Below are 24,975 nucleotides of genomic sequence, written 5' to 3' on the forward strand. Positions count from 1 at the left end.
AATGGAACATCTTTTCTTAAGAATCCCATCTCTCTTCCCTATTTAGGGCACAATGATAAATACTAAAGTTGTTGTTGTTGTTTGTTTGTTTTTATCTCCTCTTGCCTTTGTGTACACAAAGATGGCATTACCCAGTGGTGAAGGCCACTTGGAGTCAGCCCTTCTGGGGTCCTTACTTGATTTTGTTGCTTATTTGGTAAGTGTTCTTGACCCATCTGATTCACAAATTTTAAAGTTACATGTACTTATTTGTGAATCAGAAGAGCAATAGAACTTCCCTTGTGGGATTGTAATGAGATGAAATAGGTTATTACTCAAAAAGCAGGTCACATTTTAAAGCATTTGATTGCTAGTACTGGTAACTCATACCTAGAATCCTAGCTGTTCAGGAGGCTGAGATCTGAGGATCAAAGTTAGAAATTATTCTCAGGCAGAAAAGTCTGTGAAACTCATCTTCTATTAGCAATAATAGAGTGCAAGTAGGAGAGCCCCAGCTATGAGCAAAAAAGCTGAGCAAGAGTATAAGACCCTAAGTTCAAGCCTCAATACATATAAGCACAAAAGTAAAGACAGACACAAATAAGTAAATAAATGTGTTTAGTCATCATGAGATCTGCTCTCACAGTGAGGGAGAGGGTTCAAGGCCTTCTACCTGTGTAGTCTGTGCTAATTATCCCCTAGAGGCCTTTACACTGCAATTTTCCCAGTGGGCATGGGGTAGCTGCCTATATTATGTTTAGCTGTTGAGATACAGGTATTTGATCCTGAGTTTTAGGCCAAGACAATGTAGATGTTCTCACTGTAAGGCTCCGGAGAACTGGATACACTCAAGCACAGAGTCTGGTAGTGGCTCTCCAGTAGCTGGTATCTAGTTCCTTGCAGGGACAGAGCTGGATAGGGAGAGAATAGATTTGGGGAGGGAGACCATTTTCAACTCTCTTCCTCTGTATCAGGTGGTTTCCAACTGGCCATTTGAGAGTTTGGGTGTAAATACTTTCTGCCAAAGTACTACCCTTAATCCAATTTTGATTTTTTGTTTTTTTCTTTTTTGGGGTCCGGTCGTGGGGCCTGAACTCTGGGCCTGGGCACTGTCCCTCAGCTCTTCAGCTCAAGGCTAGCGCTCTACCACTTGAGCCACAGCGCCACTTCCAGCTTTTTTCTTTTTGCTTATGTGGTGCTGAGGAATGGAACCCAGGGCATCAGGCATGCAAGGCAAGCGCTCTACCACTGAGCCACCTTCCCAGCCCCTTAATCCAATTTTGAAAGGAAAGGAGAGAATCATAAGTAAATACTGAAATGCATATTGGAAGAGTGACTTACACTGAGAGTAGTATAACTCAAATTTTTTTGTGTATGAAATTATTGCTTAGTAACAGGATGACATGAAACACAGGAGTGTTTAATCACATGGCTACTGGATTTGGCAGCAGATCTAGTCCCAAGGGGCTCTGACTCAGCTAATTGGGTATTCACAATCTTGTCCAGTATTCCTTTCCCTAAATAAACCCATGAATTACACAGAATATAGCAATGTTAATGAGAGAAAGCAGCCAACAGTGTGTAACTCTGTATAATATTTATATTATTAAAAACAATAACTTTCCTATCTCCCCATTGATCTAATCTACCTCAAGAACACATTTCTGTGTTTTATAATAATAAACAGCATCCATCTTGATCACCTAGAATCATTGTCTAATAATCTGGGTTTGCTAGGCATCTCCATGTATATTTCCCAGACTCAAAACCAAACCCCATATTGAATCTTTGTTTCCATTTTTTTTTTGCCTGGGGAATAGAAAGTGTTTCTCTTTCTCTCTCTCTTTCACTGTGTGTGTCTCTGTCTCTCTGTATGCATCTCTTCTCTCATATCTCTGTCTCTCTAACTCTGTCTCTTTCTCCTCCCTTCTCTCCTGCTATACTAAAGTTAAACCTCAAAAAAAAGTCATTACTAAACTGTTCTTATTGTGAGACAACTAGAAATTGTTTACACATGTGAGTTTCAAGTTCTTATGAGGAAAGGGAACCCTTCTGCTGACAAAGATGTATGTTTTCTCTGTTCCAAGACCAGTTTTGTTATTGACCATTCTACAGAATATCATTAAAAATACAAAACAAGCAGTAATACACTGTCAGAGAATGGCCTCCACTTTGGGTTAATAAGCCCACATCCAGAGATTCACTGGGTTTTATGCCATAAACTGATGTCAGACAATCCAATACCAACATTGGAGGAGATACTTTGCAGAAGCTCATTTATCAGGGTACACAGGTCTGCCTGGAGCCAGACTCGGTGGAATGAGCACAAACTCTCATCACTAGTGTCTGGACCTGCAGACCAGGAGACAGTATTTTGCACAGCAACACATCTGCATCCGCGTTCCATCAGCCGTCCAATGACCGAGCCAGGAGGCCATCTCAGTTAAGTTTTCGTTTCTCTGAGCAAATTCTCAGCTTTACTTTCACTTTCCAGTTTCAGTTTCCACAGCCAGTTGTTTTTTGGGTTTTTTTTTTTTTTTTTGGTCGAGTTGTATAAATAGCACTGTCTTGGGTTAGCAAGTTTGTTCTGTGAAAAAAAGAACAGAAAGGATCAGGTTCTACAAGGAGCCCACGCAGCTGAGAACACTGCAGACGTCTGCCTCATCCACAAGCAACCATGGGGTAAGGCTTCTCTGCCTCTTTAGTGTCATATCTAAAGCTTTTGAAAGCATGTTGATCTTAGGATCTCAATAGTTTTGTTCTCAGTGAGATCAGGTTTTCCAGCCCTTCAGTTTGAGTATCTGCTCATAGACTAGAATGTGTATATATGTATGTAACTATGCAGGTGCATTCTCATTCATGCACAGACACAAGCTGCTTTATTAATTCAGGTTTAAAAACAAGTTCTGTTTTTTTAATCAACATCAGCCTATGAATGCTTGTACCTCATTAAAACAAAGGAAAGGAAGGAAATTGGAAAAGAGCTTTGTAGGAAGGAATTATAGAATTCCAATTTTGGAGATTGTTTTTCTACCAAATTCCCATTGCCTCATCTAGGGAAGAAAGAGATCACTTGTTTGGGTAGAGACATTGCTTTCTGCTCTCTCCTCGTTGTGGAGGAAAAGCAGGCCCACCATAGTGATGAGAGTCAGATGGTCAGATATCTTGGTGTGGAATATGGGAATGTGGTAGGAGAAGCTCATGGCCTTCCTTGACAGGCTTCTGTTCTCACTTTTGGGCAGCTGCCTACAAGAGAGTCTGCTGGATTGGAAGATGAGCAGTTCCCTCTTCCAGAGGAAGCCAGGGCACCTAAAAAATCCTTGATATCCTCATTTTCTTAGGTTTTGTCTTGCGTTCTTTACTTAGGAACATCTACAACTTCCTTACCTAAGAGGCATAATGTTTGGTCCCAACTGAATCTTGAGTCAAATGTCTCCTAATGTCAGAAGACTGAAAAATACATTTGACTTTCAGATATCTCATTCGGTTCTGATAGGCAGAATTAGGAGATGCAAAACTCACAGAAGGTACAGAAAGGCATTGCTATGATCACACGAATAATGACAAAAAATAAGAACAGAAATAATGACAGAAATAGTGTTACAAAAGTAGCTATCACATTCTCTATGTTTATTAACTGCTAGCCTGGATTCTAAAAGTATTATGTAAATTCTCATTTAATTGCTAACAGAAGCCCATGAAACCTGCTACTTACATTCATGTAATTTTTCTAATAAGTAATAGCAAGATTTCTGAGATAACAATTCATAAAAGTCAGATCTGAGTAACACAGTTTATTAAACTGTTCATGTAATTATTCCTAATGGGTGCTACTGGCGTTATTAGGTCATTTTAAATACTGATGAGGGGCTGGGAAGGTGGCTCAGTGGTAGAGGGCTTGCCTTGCATGAATGAGGCCCTGGGTTCAATTCCTCAGCACCTCATAAGCAAAAAGAAAAAAGCCGGAAGTGGTGCTGTGGCTCAAGTGGTAGAGCACTAGCCTTGAGCTGAAGAACTGAGGGACAGCGCCCAGGCCCAGAGTTCAGGCCCCACAACTGGACCCAAATAAATAAATAAATAAATAAATAAATAAATACTGATGAATGTGTTTTAGATTTTTACTATTTTGCTTGTTTCTACATGGACTAAGAATCCATGTATATACAATCCATAAAACTTTTCATATCAGATAAAAGTCACTATTTTAAATTTTAATGTACATATTTAGTGGCATTTAGTACATTCACTATGTTCTTCAATCATCATTTATTCAAAAACATACTAAAAGGACAAACTCCAGACTTATTTCATTGCTTACCCTGCCCTCCAATCCCAATGACTGCTCTTTTGTGTTGACTTCTTTCATTCTATGGAATGATTGAAAGCTTTATCCCTGTCATAGCTTGTGCTTATTATTTTTTTCATTACTGAAGAATATCCATTTTGGTTATGCATTCCTCAGCTGTAAACCATTTGTGGTGTTTTTATTTTTGGCCTGTTATGAATAGTGCTGCAGTGAACATTTATGTCATTTATGTGCAAGGTTTTTTTTTTGAATTCCTCATGTCAATTATTTTGAGCATATATTAAGTTGCTGAATATACCCTGGAATATATTCTCATGAGAGTCATTCTGTGTATTTCTCAATAAGGGGTCACCAAACAGCTTCCTCAGCATTCTGCATTCTACCATTTTGTATTCTCACCATCAATAATGATTCCAGTTCATCCACAGTATGACCCAACTAACTGATGTATTTGTCACTTTTGCCTAATGACCAATGTTATCAAGCATATTTTCATATGTGGCTAGTTGTGACTCCTCTTTAGAGAATGTCTGCTTGGCTTTTCTTCATCTATTGTTATAAAAGGGATCTTTTCATTCTGTTAATGGCATTGATTGATTTCTGAATTCAATTATCCTTTTGAACAACATTCTCTAAGTTACATTCATTAAATGGTAACTTCAGTGATGATGCACAAATGTGTAGGTACAAGGGCCATGGTTTCCTGGGGCTTTTAGGGATAGAGAGAAAGGTTTCCATACTGTGGAGGTGATGGTGATGGAGTTCTGAAACTTGTGATAAGTATTGGTTACAGAAGTTTGTTTTTTTTTTTTTTTTTTTTTTTTTGTCGGTCGTGGGGCTTGAACTCTGGGCCTGAGCGCTGTCCCTCAGCTCTTCAGCTCAAGGCGAGCGCTCTACCACTTGAGCTACAGCGCCACTTCCGGTTTTCTGGTGGTTTATTGGAGATAGGAGTCTCACGGTCTCTCCTGCCCGGGCTGGCTTTGAACCGCGATCCTCAGATCTCAGCCTCCTGAGTAGCTAGGATTACAGGCGTGAGCCACCAGCGCCCGGCTGGTTACAGAAGTTTTTGCATGTGAAAAAATATGAGCTATGTACAGTTTTTTGTTTTACATATGTAAAGCCCCAATACTTTGATGTTGTTCTAGATATTTGTGTAAGTTACAGTAATTTTGAGAAACTGGTTAATGGATACCTGGATCTCTGATCTCTTCAATACTCCAAGTAAAAATATCAAAAAAATATTGATAGCCAGGCACTGGTGGCTCATGCTTATAATTCTAGCTACTCAGGGTGCTGAGATCTGAGGATTGCAGTTTGAAGCCAAGCCATGCAAGAAAGTCCATGAAACTCTTATCTCCACCAGAAAAACAGAAGTTGATCTGTGGCTTAATGTGGCAGAGCACTATCCTTGAGTGAAAAAGCTCAGGGACAGTGCCCAGGCGCTGAATTGAAGGCCCATGACTGACAAAAGGAAAAAGAATATTGATATACTTGTGGAATATTTTCTCAGCAGAGTGATCTTCATTTCTAATATTCCATGAACACAATTTTCCTGACTTTAATAAAGATTGCTTAAGTTCTACATTCATGAGTGGTCTCTGTCAATCTTACTCAGAGTAAAAAAGACACTTTTGTATAGCAGATTACACAATGAAAGTGCTCATCAACTTCGCCAAAGCCCACTGAGGCTAGTTTTAATAATATTCCCATTTCACAAAGGATACTATCAAATATAGAGTGGTTACATGCTTAAAAAATACAGGAGCTTCCATAAGGGGAGCAAAGAAAATGCATTTACTCTTCTTGCATACATTAAAACCCAGAGATAAAAGGAATGAGAGTAACAAACTTTTTACTTATTTTTTTTAACTGAAACTTTTTAGAATAAACCCTAAACTCATACAAGGAGTCTCCGTTCCTATTTGTCTGCTCCTTGGATAACAAATAAAATCCTTCTTTTGTTTTGTAGAGAAAATATTGATGCACACCAGCTCAAGGAGAACCTGGTTCAGCTGAGATGTCACTTCACATGGGGGCTGGTGGTCGAAGACTCCGAAGTACCTGACTTAGAGAACAGAATCTGGGAGGAGATTGAGTTCCTAGACACCAAATACAACGTAGGAATACACAACCTCCTGGCCTACGTGAAACACTTGCAAGGCCAGGATGAGGACGCCCTGCAGAGCTTGAATGAAGCCGAGGACCTGATCCACAGAGAGCATGCTGACCTGTCAGACATAGGCAGCCTGGTGACCTGGGGCAACTATGCCTGGCTGTATTACCACATGGGCAGGCTAGAAGAAGCCCAGACTTACCTGGACAAGGTGGAGGACACTTGCCGGAAGTTTGCAAGCCAGTTTCGCTATAGCATGGAGTGTCCTGAGATGGACTGTGCAGAAGGCTGGGCCTTGCTCAAGTGCGGAAGACAGAACTATGTGCAGGCCAGGGCTTGCTTTGAAAAAGCTCTGCAAGTGGAGCCTGAAAGCCCTGAGTTCAGCACTGGATATGCCATCACTCTCTATCGCCTGGATTCTGATCACAACAATGTTATTTCTCTAAACCCCCTAAGGCAGGCAGTTAGGCTCAATCCAGCAGATACATACATTAAGGTCCTCCTTGCCCTGAAGCTCCAGGATGTAAAACAAGAAGATGAAGGGGAAATGTATATTGAAGAAGCTCTTGGCAGCACAACCTCCCTGATGTACATCCTTCGATATGCAGCCAAATTTTACAGAAGGAAAGGCTGTGTGGAGAGAGCTCTTGAGCTCCTTCAAAGGGCCTTGCGGGAAACTCCTTCCTCTGCCTTCCTACACCATCAGATCGGGCTCTGCTACAGGGCACAAGTGTTCCAAATTAATGAAGCTTCACATATGCAGCCTATAGGGGAGGACAAAGAAAAGTTGGACAATATGGTCAGATTAGCCATATTTCATTTCGAGTCTGCTCTTGAACAAAGGCCCACATTTGATGTTGCTTTATTACACCTGGCACATATGTATGTTACAGCAAAAAATTACAGAAAAGCTGAAGACACTTTTCAAAAAGTTTTATTAGTAAAACCACAGGAGCAAAAAATACTACAAGAGGGGCATTTTTACTACGGTAGATTTTTGGAATTTCAGAAGAAATCTGAAGTGGATGCAATCAGGCACTACTTAAAAGCAATAGAAGTAAAATTCGCATCGCCTGCGAGAGAGAAAAGTATTCGTTCTTTGGAGAAATTGGCTTTAAGGAAACTTCAGAGAGATGAGAGTGATCTGGAAGGTTTGAGTCTTCTTGGGTTAGTTTACAAATTGAAAGGAGAAATCCATAAAGCACTAGAGTACTATGAGCGAGCACTGAGCCTGACAAGGCTGTGAAACATGGCCCTCAAGTGATATAGCATTAGCCATTTCTATATTTCAGTTGCATTTATTTTAACATGTACTAACTCCTCTGTTCTGCTTTTGGATAGTTTCAGACGCATGTAATTCACTTAATATAAATCGCTACACAACTCAACTCTGATTTTAAATAACACTGAATACACTCATAAAGTACAGAGAGAGAGTGAGTTCAAAGAAAGAAAGAAAGAAAGGTAGGAAGAAAGGAAGGAAGGAAGAAAAGCTGAGGGAGGGAGACAGTATAATTGCATAAAGATTACATAGTAGAAAAAAGTTTGTTGAGTAGATTTGTTGCACATAAAACCAACAGTATCTTATATAGAGAAAATTTTAAGTTAACACATTTTTTTATCAAAAAAGTTTGCAGTATTGGATATTCAAAACATCAAGCTGACATCTTTCATAAAACTCTCATAGCTTAGAATCTAATGAGAGAAACAGTTAAGTGGGCAAAGAATCAAAGATCAGCTTCTTGATTTTCTAAGTGCGTTATCCCCCAGCCTGTTCCAAGGAGTTTCTTTTGTTTTATATTATTTTTATATCATTGTTCCAGTCACTTGCTGATATTGATCTAATTAAAAGGTATGAAAAAAATGTGAAATAATCTGAAAGCAAAATCCAATAGTACAAAATACTAGGTTGTGTGAGGTATGACTTACAAACTTCAGGGAGCACACTTATATGTAGGATGTCTTATTAACGTAACAGCACCTCTCTGTCCCATACTTGCTAACCTTGAAAGATATTTCTGTACTTCTCAGTAATAGATGTGTGGCTCAATGATTAGCATGTGGTATAGTTTGGATGTTTGCAGACAAAAATAAAAATATTGCAAATCCTGGAGGATAAATGCGTTTTTCACTGACAAGATTGTTGACAACCTTTGATCACATGACCGTTTCAAAGTATTACCAAGAAGTGTCTTTAAACCGGCAGCTGGGTTTCAAGAATGTGTTCCTTCCATGTAAATGACAAAAAGCTGAGTTGGTGTCCTTATTTAGATTGACTCCTAAATCAAGCCAAACTATAGCTCCCCTCATGCACTACTACCATTAATTGCTATCTGTATATCAGTATGGGCTCTACCCCCTTGTGGCCCACTCTAACTACCACTGTCTCCACCCTCATTATGCTGCTAGAGCTGCAGCTGTGTTGTGATCGGTGGTTGCACTGATCACTGTAGCCAGCTCTAAATTAGACAACTTAATCCATCTTTTGTCACCATGGCAAACTAGGTTAACTTATAAAGGAAAGGACTTTATTTAGCTCTTTTGAAGTTAGTTCCAAATAGCATGGCACAAGCTCTGACAAGGGCCCCCTGAGTACATCATATAATGGTGGGGTAGGTAGGGGGTTGGAGGGAGACACCATGTGACAAAAGAGAAAGCCAGAAAGCAAGGAAGGACCAGTTTTCTAATCTCCCACTAGGTTTCTTCTCTTAAATGTTTTACCACCTAAGGACCACTTGTCCACATAGGAACAGTTGAGGGACATACTTAAATCATAACCACATCACAGCACCCACTATTCGCCTCTGCCAACATCTGTGTGTCTTATCCCCAATCAGATCAAATGTGATTACCAACCATTTCCACTCTGAAAATCCATGCTGAAGGGATTAAGCCTTCTCTGGCTTTTTCTTGTTCTCTACCCTTTTACACAATTCCTCTACTTCCTGAATTGCAATACACGTTCAACTTGCGTTCTGCCTTCGTTTTCTCTTCTCCTATGTGAAGTTGAACTAGGAACGTAAAATGAAGGTATTATTTGCAGCAGTGATTCTCAGCAGACATGGGGGGGACTGTCAGAGGAGGGGGGAGGTATTGTGCCACTCAATGGCCCTTTGGCAGCATCAGCAGCCATTTCTCATTACAATTGTGGGATACTACTGACATCTGGTGGAAATGCTCACCGGTGCCTCTTCAATATCCTAAAATGTCCATATTCTCTCACTCTATTGCTCTTCCACCTCCTTTGTCCTTTTCTCTTCTTCCACCCCCTCCCCCCACATAGTTCTTTTACTTTCTTGACTTTGGGGTATTGTTTTGTTTTTTTTCCCAGCTTCCAGAAAAGAAAGACAACGAGCTACATTGTGGGACTTGTGCCAGGCTCTTGATTTGTGTTTTCCTGAACTCAAATTGATAATATTGAAAGGAGTTCGCCAAAATGTTTTCCCTTTGGTTTTTATCACTGATTGATTGCTTCATTACTATCCACTTCCGTATTCATTGTAAACAAAGTCTATTTTTGGGGGAGAGGGGGGGAGTCTGGTCGTGGGGCCTGAACTCTGGGCCTAGGCCCTGTCCCTCAGCTCTTCAGCTCAAGGCTAGAGCTCTACCACTTGAGCCACAGCACCACTTCCAGCTTTTTTCTTTTTGCTTATGTGGTGCTGAGGAATCAAAACCAAGGCCTCATGCATGCAAGGCAAGCTCTCTACCACTGAGCCAACTTCCCAGCCCCCAAAGTCTATTTCTTGACCCAGACACTGCTAAAAGAATGGGAGACAACAAAGTAGGAATACAGAAAAGGACAATCTATCAACATGCTGGAAAACTTCTCAAATATTAGCGCTCTATTAAACTTTTCTATGTTGTTGGTAAGAGGGAAACTTGTGGTTAATGTATTTAATGCAACGTAAATCTTCCAATGCCTTTCCTAAAATCTGGTTCCTACTTGAGGTAAGTATTACACTGTCCGTGGAGCCCACCCACATCCTCCTTTCCTTTCTGATCTCATTTTTTTTGTATTTTTTTTCCTTCATTCGCTCCACTGTCATCATATCATCCATACATGCCAGGTACAATGCCTCCCTGCCCTTGGAATCTACCTTTTTTTTTTTTTTTGTCGGTCGTGGGGCTTGAACTCTGGGCCTGGGCGCTGTCCCTCAGCTCTTCAGCTCAAGGCCAGCGCTCTACCACTTGAGCTATAGCGCCACTTCCGGTTTTCTGGTGGTTTATTGGAGATAGGAGTCTCACGGTCTCTCCTGCCCGGGCTGGCTTTGAACCGCGATCCTCAGATCTCAGCCTCCTGAGTAGCTAGGATTACAGGCGTGAGCCACCAGCGCCCGGCTTGGAATCTACCTTTATCCCCCCCCCCCACCATCTTCCCACTGTGCAGTGCACAGCCCATATCCACAGCACAGGCCCCTTCTCTCCTTTCAGATATTTGCTTAATTGTCACTTTCCCCATGAAACCTTTCCTCCCTGTCGTCCTTACAATAGTAAAACATCCTGCACTCCAACTCTCTCTATAGTGTTATCTCATATTTCATGTGTTTGTTGATACTTTTAATCCAATAAAAATTAATTCCATGAGAATAAGGGTCTTGTCTGTTTTGTTCATGGGTACGTGGACAATATACAAAAATCTGGCTCTTGGTCGTTGTTCGATAAAAATTAGTGGAATGAATAAGTGGCTGAATTTAGAAAGCAGAACATTCTGAATGGAGGAGACTTTCTGATCTTTGGTTTAGGTTCACAATCGCTCTCCAGCCCTGTCTTCATAGAGACTGTATGAGACAAAGGACTAGCTAGCCAGGGCTGGCAGGAAAACCGTGTGGTACAATGTGGCTGGGAATGGGGCCACCGCTTGGCAAAGCTATTCAACTGTGTCTGTCAGCCAAACCTAAAATGCATGTCCATTTTGGGAGCAAAATTTCTCTACTTCAAATAGATCTAACAAAATGATGACCAGGAGGCCGAAATATGTTTATTTGTGGGGAAGCGGTAGGCAAAGGGGGAAAGAAGGAGAGAGGAAAAGGGCTGGCAAACCCAGTCATCATTTTCCATGCACCTGCGTGTCAAGGGAACCAGGGAACTTGAAGGTGTGGACCGGATTGGGAAAGATGAGGGAGAGTGATGGCTGGGAGTGACATGGCTCAAGATGCACTGTACTCATCAAGTGACTTGTTCAATGGAAACCCCTTTGCACAACTACATCAAGTAACATGAAAATAAACACCAACACAGAAATAATAGCATCGAATGCCTGGGATGGAAGCCGGCATTTCCGTTTCCCTTGAGGACGTGGAAAGCTGGGAAGACTTGGACATCCTTACAAGCGTTGTGTTTTTCAATTTTGCTTTTAGAAATAACAAGTTGATCCCGCGGTCCCACCCAAGGCTCAAGAGCCAAGGGCACAAAGGGCGGAGGCCCGGCTGCGCTTAGATTCGGTTTCTAGTTTTCGTTTCCCGCTGGGGTCGGGACTGAAACAAAGGCGAGCGGCCGGCGGCCAGGCTGAGGCGCGCGCCTGCGCACGCGCGGCCGCCACCCCTCCCCCCCGCCCCCACCTCTCCCCCCCCAGGCGCTATTCCCCGCCCACCTCGCGCCTGCCAGGGTCTCAGGTCCCCCGGACACCGCGCGGGAGAGGGGAAGCCCTGGGGCTCAGCCACCATGAGGTAAGGCTTTCCTCCGCCCCGGGTCCCCAGCCCCGTGCCACCTTTGTTTCACACTCGCTGGTTCTAACGTTCATTCCCGCCTCCCCGCCCCCCACCTCGGAAACCGCGCCCCTTGCCCCGGGGAGCGGGGTCGGGGGTGGGGGTGGGGGTGGAGTGCGCTTCCCGCGGGATCTCAGGACCCGTGGGTCCCGGAGGAGGGCTGCGCCCTGTCCCCTCGGGAACCCGCCTCTTCCCGGGCGTCTGGGTGCGTGGCCGGGCGACACCCCAACCCCCACGGCAAGCCCGTCCCCTCCCGACGGCTCGCCAGCCGCCGCCCGGGCAGGGTGCCGGACTCGAGGCACCCGCAGAGAGCCCCTCGCCGGCCCGGGACCCCCCACCCCGCCGAGACCCCCGTCTCAGGGCCATTCCGGACACCTGTCGCCCGCCTCTCCCCCCCCCCCCCCTTCCAACGGCTCCCCGGGCGGCGCACGCAGCTCCGCCGCCGCCGGGCGCCGCAGGGGGCGCCTGGCCTTGGGGAGCTCTTCCTGGCGGCCGCCTCCGGGGAGACCCCCCGGGTAACTCGCACCGCTCGTTTGCGCCGCACCTCACCGTTGCGGGGTGGGGGATCTAGGCGTCCGTGTCCGGGGAAGCCGGCCAGCACGCCTCCCCGCTAGCCGGCGGGGAACCGTCCATCCTCACTGCGCGCAGCGGGGACAGGCTGTCGGGAAGGTGAACGGCATCCATCTCCTGGTACTACGGGAAGGACTGATCGTATATATGATACCGTAGGATATCGGGCGGTATTCCCGGCTCCTGCATCCCGACTTACTGCCTAGACAGGCAGGGCTCCTCCCGTCATCTCAACCGAAATGATCCAGTGTTCTCTGGGGGGACGAGGCGATGGTTTAGACTGTGCTGGTGAGCGCCTCCTTGCCACACTGAGACCTTACTTCGATCGCCCCTTTCTACAAAGGCTACAGAGCCCTGGATCACCGATTTGGATTTCTGATTCGTTGTTGTTTGTCCGTTGTTGTGTGTGTGTGTGTGTGTGTGTGTGTGTGTGTGTGTGTGTGTGTGTGTGTGTGTGTGTGTGTGTGTGTGTGTGTGTGTGTGTGTGTGTGTGTGTGTGTGTGTGTGTGTGTGTATCTGTCTGTCTGTCTGTCTGTCTGTCTTATTTTAATTCTTAGCATTTCTTCCTGTCTGGGATTATATTTTCTACTTTTTGCATGTTTATTTATATTTTTAAATCGTTCCCCTTAGAAAGGAATCTTCCTAGAATGATTCCTCCTAGAATGAAGGAAGTTCTTTCTAGGAAAGACCTTTCTTCCATCTTGTTTGCTGCTATATTAACTGTAATAGAATAGTGCTTGGTGTTCACGACATGGAGTCAGATAAGTGCTTATTAATAAACACAATTACCCTAATTGTGCATATGTAATGATCCATACTGTGAATACATATGTTGTACATACAAGGGGAATGGAGGGGGATTTCTTTAAGGATTACAAAGGGAAACAGACACATCAGCAAGTATAAGAAGGCTTTCCATCCTACAATTAGATAGAGCACTTGTCTATATAGAGAGAGGCCTTAAACAAGATTTTTTTTTTTGGTCTGTACCTTTCTTATGACCCTTCATTAGGGCCAGTGCCAATTTTAGAAAGTCTTTCCCAGCTAACTCACCACTACCATTGGCAAGACAGACAAACAAAACTAAGTATAGCCATCATTACTTGGTCAGTTGCAGACAGTAGAAACTCAACTCAAACTTGCCTAAGCAGAGTAATAGGGGGGGGGGATAAATTTTATTATTCTGCTTCTCTGCCTATCAAGGTTCTGCTTTCTTTTATGTTAGATTCTTCCCAAGGGTTTGGAAACATGGCAATCAGAAACCACAAAGTTTTTATGATTCTACCATCTCAAAGTTTTTGGAGGGAAGAGAGAGAGAGGAGAGAGAGAGGGAGAGAGAGAGAAAGAGGTTTCATTAAGTGCCATTTCACCAAAATTAACTATTAATTGGGCCATCCGAACAAATTGTTAGGTCTGAGGAATGGCCAGGATATCTGTGCCTTTCCACTTCTTAGACTTGGGGCTGGCTAGCCCCTCTCACCTCAGATGAACACAGACAACTAAGGAGTTCTTTTGAAACCTCTTAAGAGGGATCCTGTCTGCAGCTGATGAGTAGAAGCCACAGGTGTTCATAGCACTGAACTATGTAGCTTTCCTTAAGTCACTTCCATGGGACTTCATTGGAAGGAACTGTTGCATCTGGCTGTTTGATTGAGAGCTTCATGTAACTGTCCTTATGAGCTAGCCCTACATTAAAAAGGCTGTGTCTTTCACAATTGCATTCCCACTGTTATTCAGAAAATCTTGTGCATAATAGGCTGTCCCTAATCAGTGAATGTTTCCCATCTCTGCCTTCCCTCCCATCTTCCTAGTTTCAGAAACAGGCTCTCCACTGGAATTTGCACAAGTAACACTGTGCCTGGAACCAGGATGTTTCAATAAAAATAGAACAATAGGCATTAGTCTTTATTATTGGCTTGCAACCCAGGCGTTGGAACAGGGTGGCACTCACATCAAAACCACTTTAGCTTCCTTTCCCATCTGTCTCTAAATACTTGTTACTTTACTTTTGTCTGACTCAAACTTATGCTTCTCTTTTTCTCAGTATACCTATTCCTGACTAGTTTCTCTCTGCAGTGCTTGCTTTCTTCTGTTCTCCCTCCCTCTGTAAAAAACATTTTATTGGTTTCACTTCTCTGTTCCCTTCGATGTTTTTTTTTCTTATTCCTTCTCCATCTCCCCCCTTTTTAACTCAGCAGTATAATAGTTTGACCTTAGGTGTTTGTTCTTGCTTTCTAAGCACTCTATATTGAGCCATACCATGTCAGTCCTATTTACTTTAGTTTATTTTTCAAGCAGGGGCTCCCTAACTTTTTGACTAAATTGTGATCCTCCCATCTCCACCTTACAGCATGTAGTACCACACCCAACCCCCAAAGCTTTGCTGCTGTTGTTGTTGTTTTAATCTTTTTTTTTTATCATTAACCCAAGGATTGAACCCAAGGCTTTGTGCTTGCTAGGCAAGTTCTCTCCCATTTGAGCTATATCCCTGCTCTCTTATCCTCTCTCTTTTCGACTCAAAATGTAGAAATGGAATTTGTTTTATAAAATGAAATTCACACATAACACAGGCACTCATTCCTAACTTTCATGGGTTAGTGACCACTAGAAGAAAATAGGCATCCTATACAACAGGAAGCTCTGCCATCTGGTAAGAGCTGGTTTAACAATAAATAGACTATTAAAGAAATATAACTGACATAAAGGAAATGTAAATTACATATAATTGTCATACTGTAAAAGCTATTGAAACCCAGGGCTTTAATTTTGGATTAAATAGGACCTAAAATTGGTTTTTATGCAATGAGCAAATCCATTTAAAGTTTAGAAGATCATCTATTTCCTACATTTCTTCAAAAATTAAAAAGAGGGGCTAGGAAGGTGGCTCAGTGGTAGAACACTTGCCTTGCATGCATGCGGCCCTGGGTTCGATTCCTCAGCACCACATAAGCAAAAAGAAAAAAGCCGGAAGTGGCGCTGTGGCTCAAGTGGTAGAGCGCTAGCCTTGAGCTGAAGAGCTGAGGGACAGTGCCCAGGCCCAGAGTTCAGGCCCCACGACTGGACCCAAAAAAAAAAAAAAATTAAAAAGAACTTTGTGTTTTCTAGTGAATCTTCTGAAGACTCCTTGAAGCCCATTCTGCTAGAGCTGGAATGCCACTTTACCTGGAACTTACTTAAAGAAGACATTGACCTGTTTGATGTGGAAGATACCATTGGGCAACAGCTTGAATTTCTTACCACAAAATCGAGACTTGCTCTTTATAATTTGCTAGCCTATGTGAAACATCTAAAGGGTCAAAATCAAGATGCACTAGCGTGCTTGGAACAAGCAGAAGAAATCATCCAGAGAGAACACTCAGAGGAAGAAGATGTGCGCAGTGTGGTCACGTGGGGCAATTATGCCTGGGTGTCTTACCACATGGAACGGTTTGAAGAAGTGCAGAAGTACATAGACAAGGTTGGGGGCGTCTGCAAGAAGCTCTCCAGCTCTTCTTCACACAAGGTGGACCGTCCTGAGATTGACTGTGAGAAAGGATGGGCCCTCTTGAAATTTGGAGGAAAGTATTATCAAAAGGCTAAAGCAGCTTTTGAGAAAGCTTTGGAGGTAGAACCTGACAATCCAGAATTCAACATTGGCTATGCCATCACGGTGTATCGACTGGATGATTCTGATCGAGAAGGATTTGTCAAGAGCTTTTCATTGGGACCTCTCAGAAAGGCTGTAACCCTTAACCCAGATAACAGCTATATTAAGGTTTTTCTGGCCCTGAAACTTCAAGATGTACATGCAGAAGCAGAAGGAGAGAGGTATATTGAAGAGATTCTAGACCAAATATCGTCCCAGCCTTATGTCCTTCGTTATGCAGCTAAATTCTACAGGAGGAAAAATGCCTGGGACAAAGCCCTTGAACTTTTAAAAAAGGCCTTAGAGGTGACACCAACCTCTTCTTTCCTGCATCACCAGATGGGACTTTGCTACCGGGCACAAATGATCCAGATCAAGAAAGCAACTCGCAATAGACCTAAAGGAAAGGATAAACTAAAGGTGGATGAGCTGATTGCATCTGCTATCTTCCATTTCAAAGCAGCTGTGGACCGAGATTCGATGTTTGCATTTGCCTACACGGACCTGGCCAACATGTACTCAGAGGGAGGCCAGTACAGCAATGCTGAAGATGTTTTCCGGAAAGCCCTCGCTCTGGAGAACATAACCGATGACCACAAACATCAGATCCACTACCACTATGGCCGCTTTCAGGAATTCCACCGTAAATCAGAAAGTACTGCCATCCATCATTATTTAGAAGCCTTAAAGGTCAAAGAGAGGTCTTCCTTGCGCACAAAACTGACAGGTGCTCTGAAGAAACTGGCTATGAAGAGACTTTGTTGCAATGCTTTGGATGTGCAGAGCTTAGGTGCCTTGGGTTTTGTTTACAGGCTTGAGGGGGAGAAGAGGCAAGCTGCTGAGTACTATGAGAGGGCACAAAAGATAGATCCAGAAAATACAGAATTTCTCACTGCTCTCTGTGAACTTCAACTTTCCATTTAAGTACATACTGTAGGAAATTACTTCCATTTGTGATTCCCATATGTTCATTGTTTTAACTCACTGTTCCATATAGAACCCAGCATCTTTCTTTTTCTTTCTTTCTTTCTTTCTTTCTTTCTTTCTTTCTTTCTTTCTTTCTTTCTTTCTTTCTTTTTCTTTCTTTTCTTTCTTTCCTTCTTTCCTTCATTCTTGTGTGTGTGTGTGTGTGTGTGTGTGTGTGTGTGTGTGTGTGTGTGTGTGTGTGGAGGAGGGAGGGTCCTGGGGCTTGAATTCTGGGCCTGGGAATTCCTATCCCTGAGCTTTTTTTGCTCAAGGCTAACACTCTTCCACTTGAACCACAGCTCCACTTCTAGCTTTTGGGTGGTTCATTGGAGATATGAATCTCATGGACTTTTCTGGTTAGCTTCCATCTGTGACCCTCAGATCTATCTCAGCCTCCTGTGTAGCTAGCATTACAGGTGTGAGCCACTTGCTAAATTACTATTGTCTATTAAGAAATAGTAACAATTCACCTGTAATCATTTTTGAAAATGGTATAATTTTACACTTTGTTACTTATGTTTTCATTACATTTTGTGTAACACCCCATATTGCCTACCAATTGGCCACACTTGTGCAGAAGTGCTTGCTAACTAGATCAAAACACTCAGGACTGCAAAAGTACGTTAGCTAAACTTATAACCACATAGCTTACAAACTATAGAACTTTTCAATTACAGTTGTTTTGACTTTTAACTATCAACCTGATAGTCACCTAAAAGAATCCTCTTTTTGGGGGAAAAAATCATAGTAAAAGTTTATCATCTCTGGTGACCTCAATAAAAGAAAAATTAGAACAGGAGAAAATAGATTTTGTCAGATTTTAAATACTATAGTAGTATATTCATGGGAAGCCAGAATTATTGTTTTCCAAAATGTTCATTACAGGTAGGTCTAAAATTTGTGACAAATAAATATTGGAACATCATGAATCTCCAGTTTTTCTGGCATTTTTGAACTTAGAACAACATTATCTACACTGAATCTATAATAGTACTTTATTCCTTACAATTAGTATTGCTATATTTTTAAGTTAAAATCATTGAGATAAAGAGGTTAATTGAGAAATTAAGAGCAATGATAAGCATATGGAGAAAGAAGGAGTCACTAACCTCTACTTCCAGACTATCAAGATTTCACCATATTACTTTTGGGTTAAGTTTGCATATCTACAATTATACCCTTTGGTTAACTATATTTGTATTCCATATTGACTTCTATGAAGCTTTTTCTTTTGTCTTAAGATTTTCAGATGGTTATTTTTTCTTCTGTAGAGCCTCCAGGAATACTTTAAGATTTGTATATTGTAATCTGCCTGTTCTAATTGTTTCTTTGATAATGGACTTTACTATTATTCACCACTGTATTAGTAGAAAAAAGAATGATATGTTATTTAATTATCCACATTTCCAGTGTTGCTCTTTAAATTATTATGTGTATATTACCCTTCTTGGTATTTCTATTTAAATAGTTCCTATTGTGGCTTTGGTTTTTTAAATAAAAGAATGTTCATTGAAAAAATTTTAATGCTGAAATATATTCATTTACCATGAGCACACTTCTCACCCTACCCCAATCCTACACTCAGGGTTAACAATTTGAGAAATTTTTCCAGGTTCTCTTTCCATATATATTCAAGCATATATAAAGACGAAAAATTGAAATGATAAGGCATTAAAAGTGTTTTTTGCCCAAAAATATATTATGCATCTCATGAATTACATTTTTCTTAATATTTTGTTTTGCTTAAATCATTGCTTGTTTTTTTTTCTGTTCAAGAAGGAAGAGCACCAGGAAGCAAGAATTTCAAAATTCAGGTCTGAATTCTGATTCTGCAGAAACATATATTTCAAATATTCTATTGCCTATGAAAGTAGGATGACATTTCTCTTACTAGGAATGACATAGTTCATGTTATGTTCCGAAGTAGTGATGTCATATAGAATAAAATACAGTCAAAATATCAAAATACAGATGCTACTATAAGCTTCTAATTTTTTTTTTTTAAAAAAGGGCCAGGAGCATGAGAGTACACTTCTATAATTCCAGCTCTCAGGAAGATTCCAAATTCTGGCCTAGTCTGGAGTACATAGCAAGATTCTGTTTGTAAATAAATAAGAAAAAAATACCAAAAAATTAACAGCTTAAGGTCTATTCAGCAACTAAATTCACTAACATTGAAGTAGACAAGATATACTAAGTGTGGAATCAGTACACAAAGCTACTACTTTAAACATTGAGCAAAAAATGTCTATTGGTTTTAAATTTGTCAGTGATTCTGCTTATCTATCCAAAGTCTACAGCTATTTAGAGATGACTTCCAGAACACTTGGGATTGAAAATGATTTTATTAATGATACAGAATTTGGAGCTAGAACTATCTGTCTAAATAGATAGTTCTGTTTTTTAGACATGGTATATTCTTAGAATTTGTTCCTTCTATTTAACTGAAGACTTTTGGTTTATTATGTACCCGTGTTGGTCCTTCTGTCTTTAGAGACTTCAAGAGTCTAACTGGCAGTCTGTATCCGCCAAAAGTCATTTCTTCAAATGGCAAAAAAAAATGGCATAAGCAAAAAATGAGAATTTAATGCTGATACAGTTTAGTAGTCTAAGGACAATATTAATTTCAGATTAATTTGAACAAATAGGTAGGTTGGATTGCCAGTCACTATTAAATGAGCAGTTAAATGAGCAGTCAAATCCTAGTATCTGCTGCTATAACTTGACATATTAGAAGACAGAAGTGTCCTCTGCTCCTTGAGGCTCTTCAGGTTAAAGCAGCCTCATAAGAAAGTCATTTCTTCTCCCCATCACAGGCAGTATGAGGTTTATCCAAATTACCTTTATCCTTTATTAATGGTACATGTTCAGAGTTTAAATAGACAAATAGAGGTTTCTGTGAACTACTGTTAATGTAGCCAGAGTCAAAATACCCACTTGTTAGTTATTCTTCGGTGTAGCTTTTTCCACGGGTGCCATTTGAAGGCTCATCTTTCTTATCCTGTACCATAATGCTTTGTTCTCTGATGACATTCCAACTTCTCAATTCAAATGCTCTATACATCATTAAAAAAACTGTAGGAAATGTTTGTTTATAAGCTATTTATTGAAAAAAAGTGAAGAAAAAAAGATAACAAACCCCAACTTAAAAGGCCAGCCTTGCTGAGTTGAACCATTTGGAGGCTCCAACAGTTTCCAAAGAGTGTTGTCACTTGTTCCAGCAGATGGCAGTGCTGCATAACGTCTCACTTTTAAAATACTCTTCCATGCCTCTGAAGAACTGGATTCCCTACACGTATTTGTAAGTGATTCCCCTTTACAATTGAGAAGTGAGTATTGAAGTATAACCCTATGCTGTAAAAGTTTCTCCTTTCAACTCAGGCCTATTGTAGCATTCCAAATCCCAGAGTCCTGTCAGACAACAGAAGGAACTCAGGCTGCAGTATGTGCGCTTCTTAGTTTCACAAGATTTCATAGTCCAGGCACTAGAGTGGAGTAGCTATTGAACTATAGGACCTGACGCCTTGTGTTTCACACCTAAAAATACTGATAACATGTTACCAGTAAGAGTTGAATGAGGTAATGAATAGAAAGGATCTAGCACAGCAGCTACCATTCTCAAAACTTAACAAAGGCTTTGGAATGTTGTAAAAATCTTAGCTACATCCAAACTGGCTCATTCACTATTCGATCTACAACCTTTGTCTAAGGGAAAAAAATTGCTCCAACCATGATTATAGACTTCTTTTATTTTGCTTTAGAAACAGGAAAATTTTAGCATACATATCTGACCCAGTAAAATTATAATCTGAACAAAAAGTCCAATGATACTCTGTATCTATAAAAGATAATTTATTCTGTTTTCTATTCGGTCAATTCCAAAGTAGAAATTAAAGTGTTATAAACAGATCTACAGATATGTAGAATCATTTCATTAAAATTTTATTCTTGATTCTATAAAATACACCATTCTCATAAATTCTCTTAGTTTTGAAACAAATAAACACTTAGAAGATCATTGAAAGTAAAATTCTGTGCATATACTAAAATTGTAGACTCTTAAGAGCTACATTTTTTCTTACTAGTTTCTAAAAGTGCTTCAAGAGATGAAGTAAGATAAAGATTACAGATTCATGCATGTAATTTCTACATATATAAACAAAAACTGTAACATGTTTTTATACAAATTTTAAAATCTGATCATTATACTTATTTTCATAAATACTTTTAACAGTTTAGATAAATTACATGGTGGAATCACATAAGCAAAACTTTACTGTGTTCATAGTATAAAAAGTATAGATAAGAATATTTAGAATCCAAAACATCTCTATGTATTGATTTAAAAACAGACATTTAAGATAAAGTGCTACTCCAAATATGTTTAATTTCATTTTAACTTTACTTTTTATAAATATTTTCCAATTGTTTTTAAATAACAACAAATGGATTTGAAACACAATTCTCAAGAGGTAACAATATTTGAAGTTCTCTTGCAAGAACAACTATGTAATGTTGCCATTTTCTTCCATAAAATTGAACCAGTATCTCATTCTGAAAGCAATCTATTAACATGTGATTTTTGTGAAATAACCTAGCTGTAAGCAAAGACTTACTAGGCAACCTAAGATTCTTCTCATCTCTTCATTTTCTTCTCTGCCTGGCACTTGTGAAGCTTCTTTGGGGACAATGGATTAATGGCCTTTGAGCCCAAAAATTTTCCCTGGATTTTAAACTCGTAAATAAATTTAAATCCCTTGTTTTAATTACATAACCTGCCCTTATTTTTAGGTGTGGTATGGTTTGGGATTTAAGGTGATAATTTGGTGGATTGAAACCTTTGGAAACAAGCTGGACCAACCTGACTTAGCTCTTTTCTCTGAAAACACAGAATGATTCCAGGTCACAGAAAAGTGAAGGATTGAGAATGAATAAATTAATATAATGTTAGGTTTCTAACTGTTATCCATAAAGAGATAAAGGAAACAAAAGATATAACACAGATATGGAAACAAAAAGAAGTAACACAAGGAGAAATGGGAACACGGGGAAATATGGAACCAGATATCCTGAGGGGATGGGTTGGGTTGGGACAAATAGGGAAGAAATAAAGAAGGGGTAACACTGATCAGGATGCATGGTACTCATACACTGATGTGTTGAATTCAAGCATCCTTGTCTTCAAAGAAGACATTGCCAGAGACCTGATGATCTAAAAATTCAATTCCTTCCCAGTTGGAATACTTCCAGCATTTTTCTGCTCCTAGCAGGAATATATCTACATTCAAATTAGACCTTTTAATTTTTTTCCGCCAAAGAAGCAGAAATAGGAAGATTTTGTGTTATTAACATTTTCAGGAAAAATAGTGAGATGCCCTGTGACTTGGGTTCTGCTCATTTAGAGTAAGTATGCTCTAGTGACAGAGTGAGTACCTGGGCACCATCCTAGGAAAAAAGCTTGCCGTGTCAAGGGGGAAATTTCACATAGAAGATTTTATGACTGGGCTGGGAAGGTGGCTCAGTGGTAGAGTGCTTGCCTTGCATGCATGAGGCCCTGGGTTCGATTCCTCAGCACCACATAAACAGAAAAAACAAAAACCAGAAGTGGTGCTATGGCTCAAGCGGTAGAGTGCTAGCCTTGAGCTGAAGAGCTGAGGGACAGCGCCCGGGCCCAGAGTTCAGGCCCCATGACCAGACCCCCTCTCCCCCCCAAAAAAAAAGATCTTATGAGTCACTCCTTTCCAACCATGCCATTTCAGGGTTTTGGTTTTTGTTGTTTGCTTGTTTGTTTTATTCTCAAAGTGATATCTACTTCTTGGCAAAGGCAAAGTCTGGCTGGAAGATTAAGAGAGAAATAAAAGTCTCTATGTCTGTATTACTCATAGTCTTTAGAAGAATTTCAAGTATTCTTTGGCCACTCAATTTAAACCTTTAATGAGAAACTCTGCCATGAAAAGGCTTGGCATCTCTACTGCCACACCTGAGTGAACTCTGTCCCCACCTTCTCAAACAGTACAATGTCAGCGTTTCTGTTTGCCTTCGGAGGAGGGAAGACAGAGAGGCAGAGACTTTCAGCTGAAATGCTTCTGCCCAGTGTTCTCTGCTTTGGTTACGTCTAAGAGTCTTTCCTAATCACAGCTAATAATATCTGCTGTGTTCTTATATGGAGCAATGCTCCATTGCCTAAAGATCCCATTTAGATTTTGAATCCAACTCCCAAATGAGGAAACTCTAGGCAAGTTCAGTTGTTGTTGTTGTTGTTGTTATATTATTTGCTACTTTTCCTTATAAATATGTTAACAAAAGCAGGATAATAATGTTTCTCAGAAGACAATACTTTGTTGAAATAAAATGCTTCAGAAAAGTGAACGGTCTTGTGGCCCCAACTCCATTGGGCGCCAGGCCATTTGTTGGTCATGTGAGGTCATAGCCAGGCACTGCAGTAGCCAGGGCTTCCTCATCTTTCTTATCTAATTCTCTTGCTACAGAATAAGCCACTGATCCATTGGTCCATAGCTGAAGCTTGGGTTCTGATTCTTTGGCAAGAAACTGCAGCTGGGTTCTTTTCATCTTCTTTACAAGCCTTGCAAGGCCAAGCAATACAGAACTAAAGACCATGGAAAATCCACAGAGAAGGAATGACGCAGTGTAGCTGCCAGTTTTATCCATCAGCCACCCTATAACAAACAAACAACAACAAAATTACATTGTGGAGCTGAAGATTCAATTACTGTGCTTACCCACTCTCTCACAATCTCATTATTTGTAAGGATAATAACAGTTGATTGTCAGACCATCATTAAAATTTTGAGACAGAAAACAGCTTGCTTAAAAATATTATACTGAGAAATACTATTTTAGGGCAACTGCTAAGATAAATTTATAGTTGTTACTAATTCTTAAAGCACTCATCACAGTGCTATGTACTTAATAATCATACAATAGATATTAACTATTATTAATCTCATGGAATCTAGTAAATACAAAAATTCAAAATTTTGTTGTGTGTCCTCTGTCAATATCATTTGAGTGATTGAAGTTTGGGATAATTCATGCAGGGTGTTAAGAGAATGTGATCATGAAAAATGCATCCATGCTCTCTCTAAAGTAATATAACAAGCTTCAAAAGATTTTGATTTAGACTGGTAAAAATCTGGACCTTCAGACTCCAGTGTGCTTATGGATCACAAGGAAGATGGTTGAGACTTTCAGCCACTTCCCTGGGACCTGCCCCTAACAAATCAGGTCCTAAATGGGAGAGTCAAGGAGTCTGTATTTTAACAAGGCCACTATGAAAATCAAGGGTCCCAACATCTCATTTCCAGAGACATTGGTCTAGACAACACACTCCAGTAAGGAGAAACAGGTTCTGACCTATCTGCTGTTGGGTCACTAAGTGCCCCAGGCACTGGATTATGAAAGTAATAAGACAGTCATTGGTGGCTTACACCTGTAATACTAGCTATTCAGAAGGCTGAGATCTGAGGATTGTGATTCAAAGCCAGCCTGGGCAAGAAAGTCTGTAAGACTCTTACCTCCAATAAACTACCAAAAAAAAAAACCCAAACAGAAGTGAATCTGGGGTTCAAGTGGTGGAGCGCTAGCTTTGAGCAAAAATAATACACAGGGAGCATTGCCCAGGCCCTGAGTTCAAGCCCTAGGACTGGCAAACACACACAAAACAGTGATAAACATTTGCTTAAATACTTAA

At 40.8% G+C, this 24,975-nt stretch overlaps 3 protein-coding genes and 1 long non-coding RNA gene across 8 annotated transcripts in view; 2 read left to right on the forward strand and 2 right to left on the reverse strand.

Annotated features, from left to right (window-relative positions):
• Positions 1-2,255: 2,255 nt before the first annotated feature.
• Positions 2,256-12,983, reverse strand: LOC138826113 (uncharacterized). Its single transcript, XR_011371564.1, has 2 exons — positions 12,653-12,983; positions 2,256-2,566 (listed from the first exon to the last, which is right to left on the reverse strand). It is a non-coding gene; the product is annotated as an uncharacterized lncRNA (long non-coding RNA).
• LOC138826112 (interferon-induced protein with tetratricopeptide repeats 1-like) lies at positions 2,557-8,504 on the forward strand. The gene is made up of 2 exons (XM_070021160.1): positions 2,557-2,661; positions 6,255-8,504. The coding sequence occupies exons 1-2, from the start codon at positions 2,657-2,659 to the stop codon at positions 7,642-7,644; spliced, it is 1,395 nt and encodes a 464-aa protein (XP_069877261.1). The 5' UTR covers positions 2,557-2,656; the 3' UTR covers positions 7,645-8,504.
• Positions 11,982-18,732, forward strand: Ifit5 (interferon induced protein with tetratricopeptide repeats 5). The gene is made up of 2 exons (XM_070021159.1): positions 11,982-12,064; positions 15,779-18,732. Exons 1-2 carry the CDS (start codon positions 12,060-12,062, stop codon positions 17,220-17,222), a joined length of 1,449 nt encoding a protein of 482 aa, XP_069877260.1. The 5' UTR covers positions 11,982-12,059; the 3' UTR covers positions 17,223-18,732.
• A 1,659-nt stretch (positions 18,733-20,391) lies between these two features.
• Slc16a12 (solute carrier family 16 member 12) overlaps positions 20,392-24,975 on the reverse strand; it is a 74,663-nt gene continuing 70,079 nt past the window's right edge. For all 5 annotated transcript variants that reach the window (XM_070021164.1, XM_070021161.1, XM_070021166.1 and 2 more), the window contains exon 7: positions 20,392-23,941. In XM_070021164.1, coding sequence (XP_069877265.1) covers positions 23,679-23,941 — 263 coding nt within the window. In that variant the 3' untranslated portion in view covers positions 20,392-23,678. The remainder of the gene's footprint in view (positions 23,942-24,975) is intronic.

Source organism: Dipodomys merriami, unplaced genomic scaffold (genome assembly GCF_024711535.1).
Source record: "Dipodomys merriami isolate MVZ:Mamm:240054 unplaced genomic scaffold, mDipMer1.0.p SCAF_14, whole genome shotgun sequence".
Lineage (NCBI taxonomy): Eukaryota > Metazoa > Chordata > Mammalia > Rodentia > Heteromyidae > Dipodomys > Dipodomys merriami.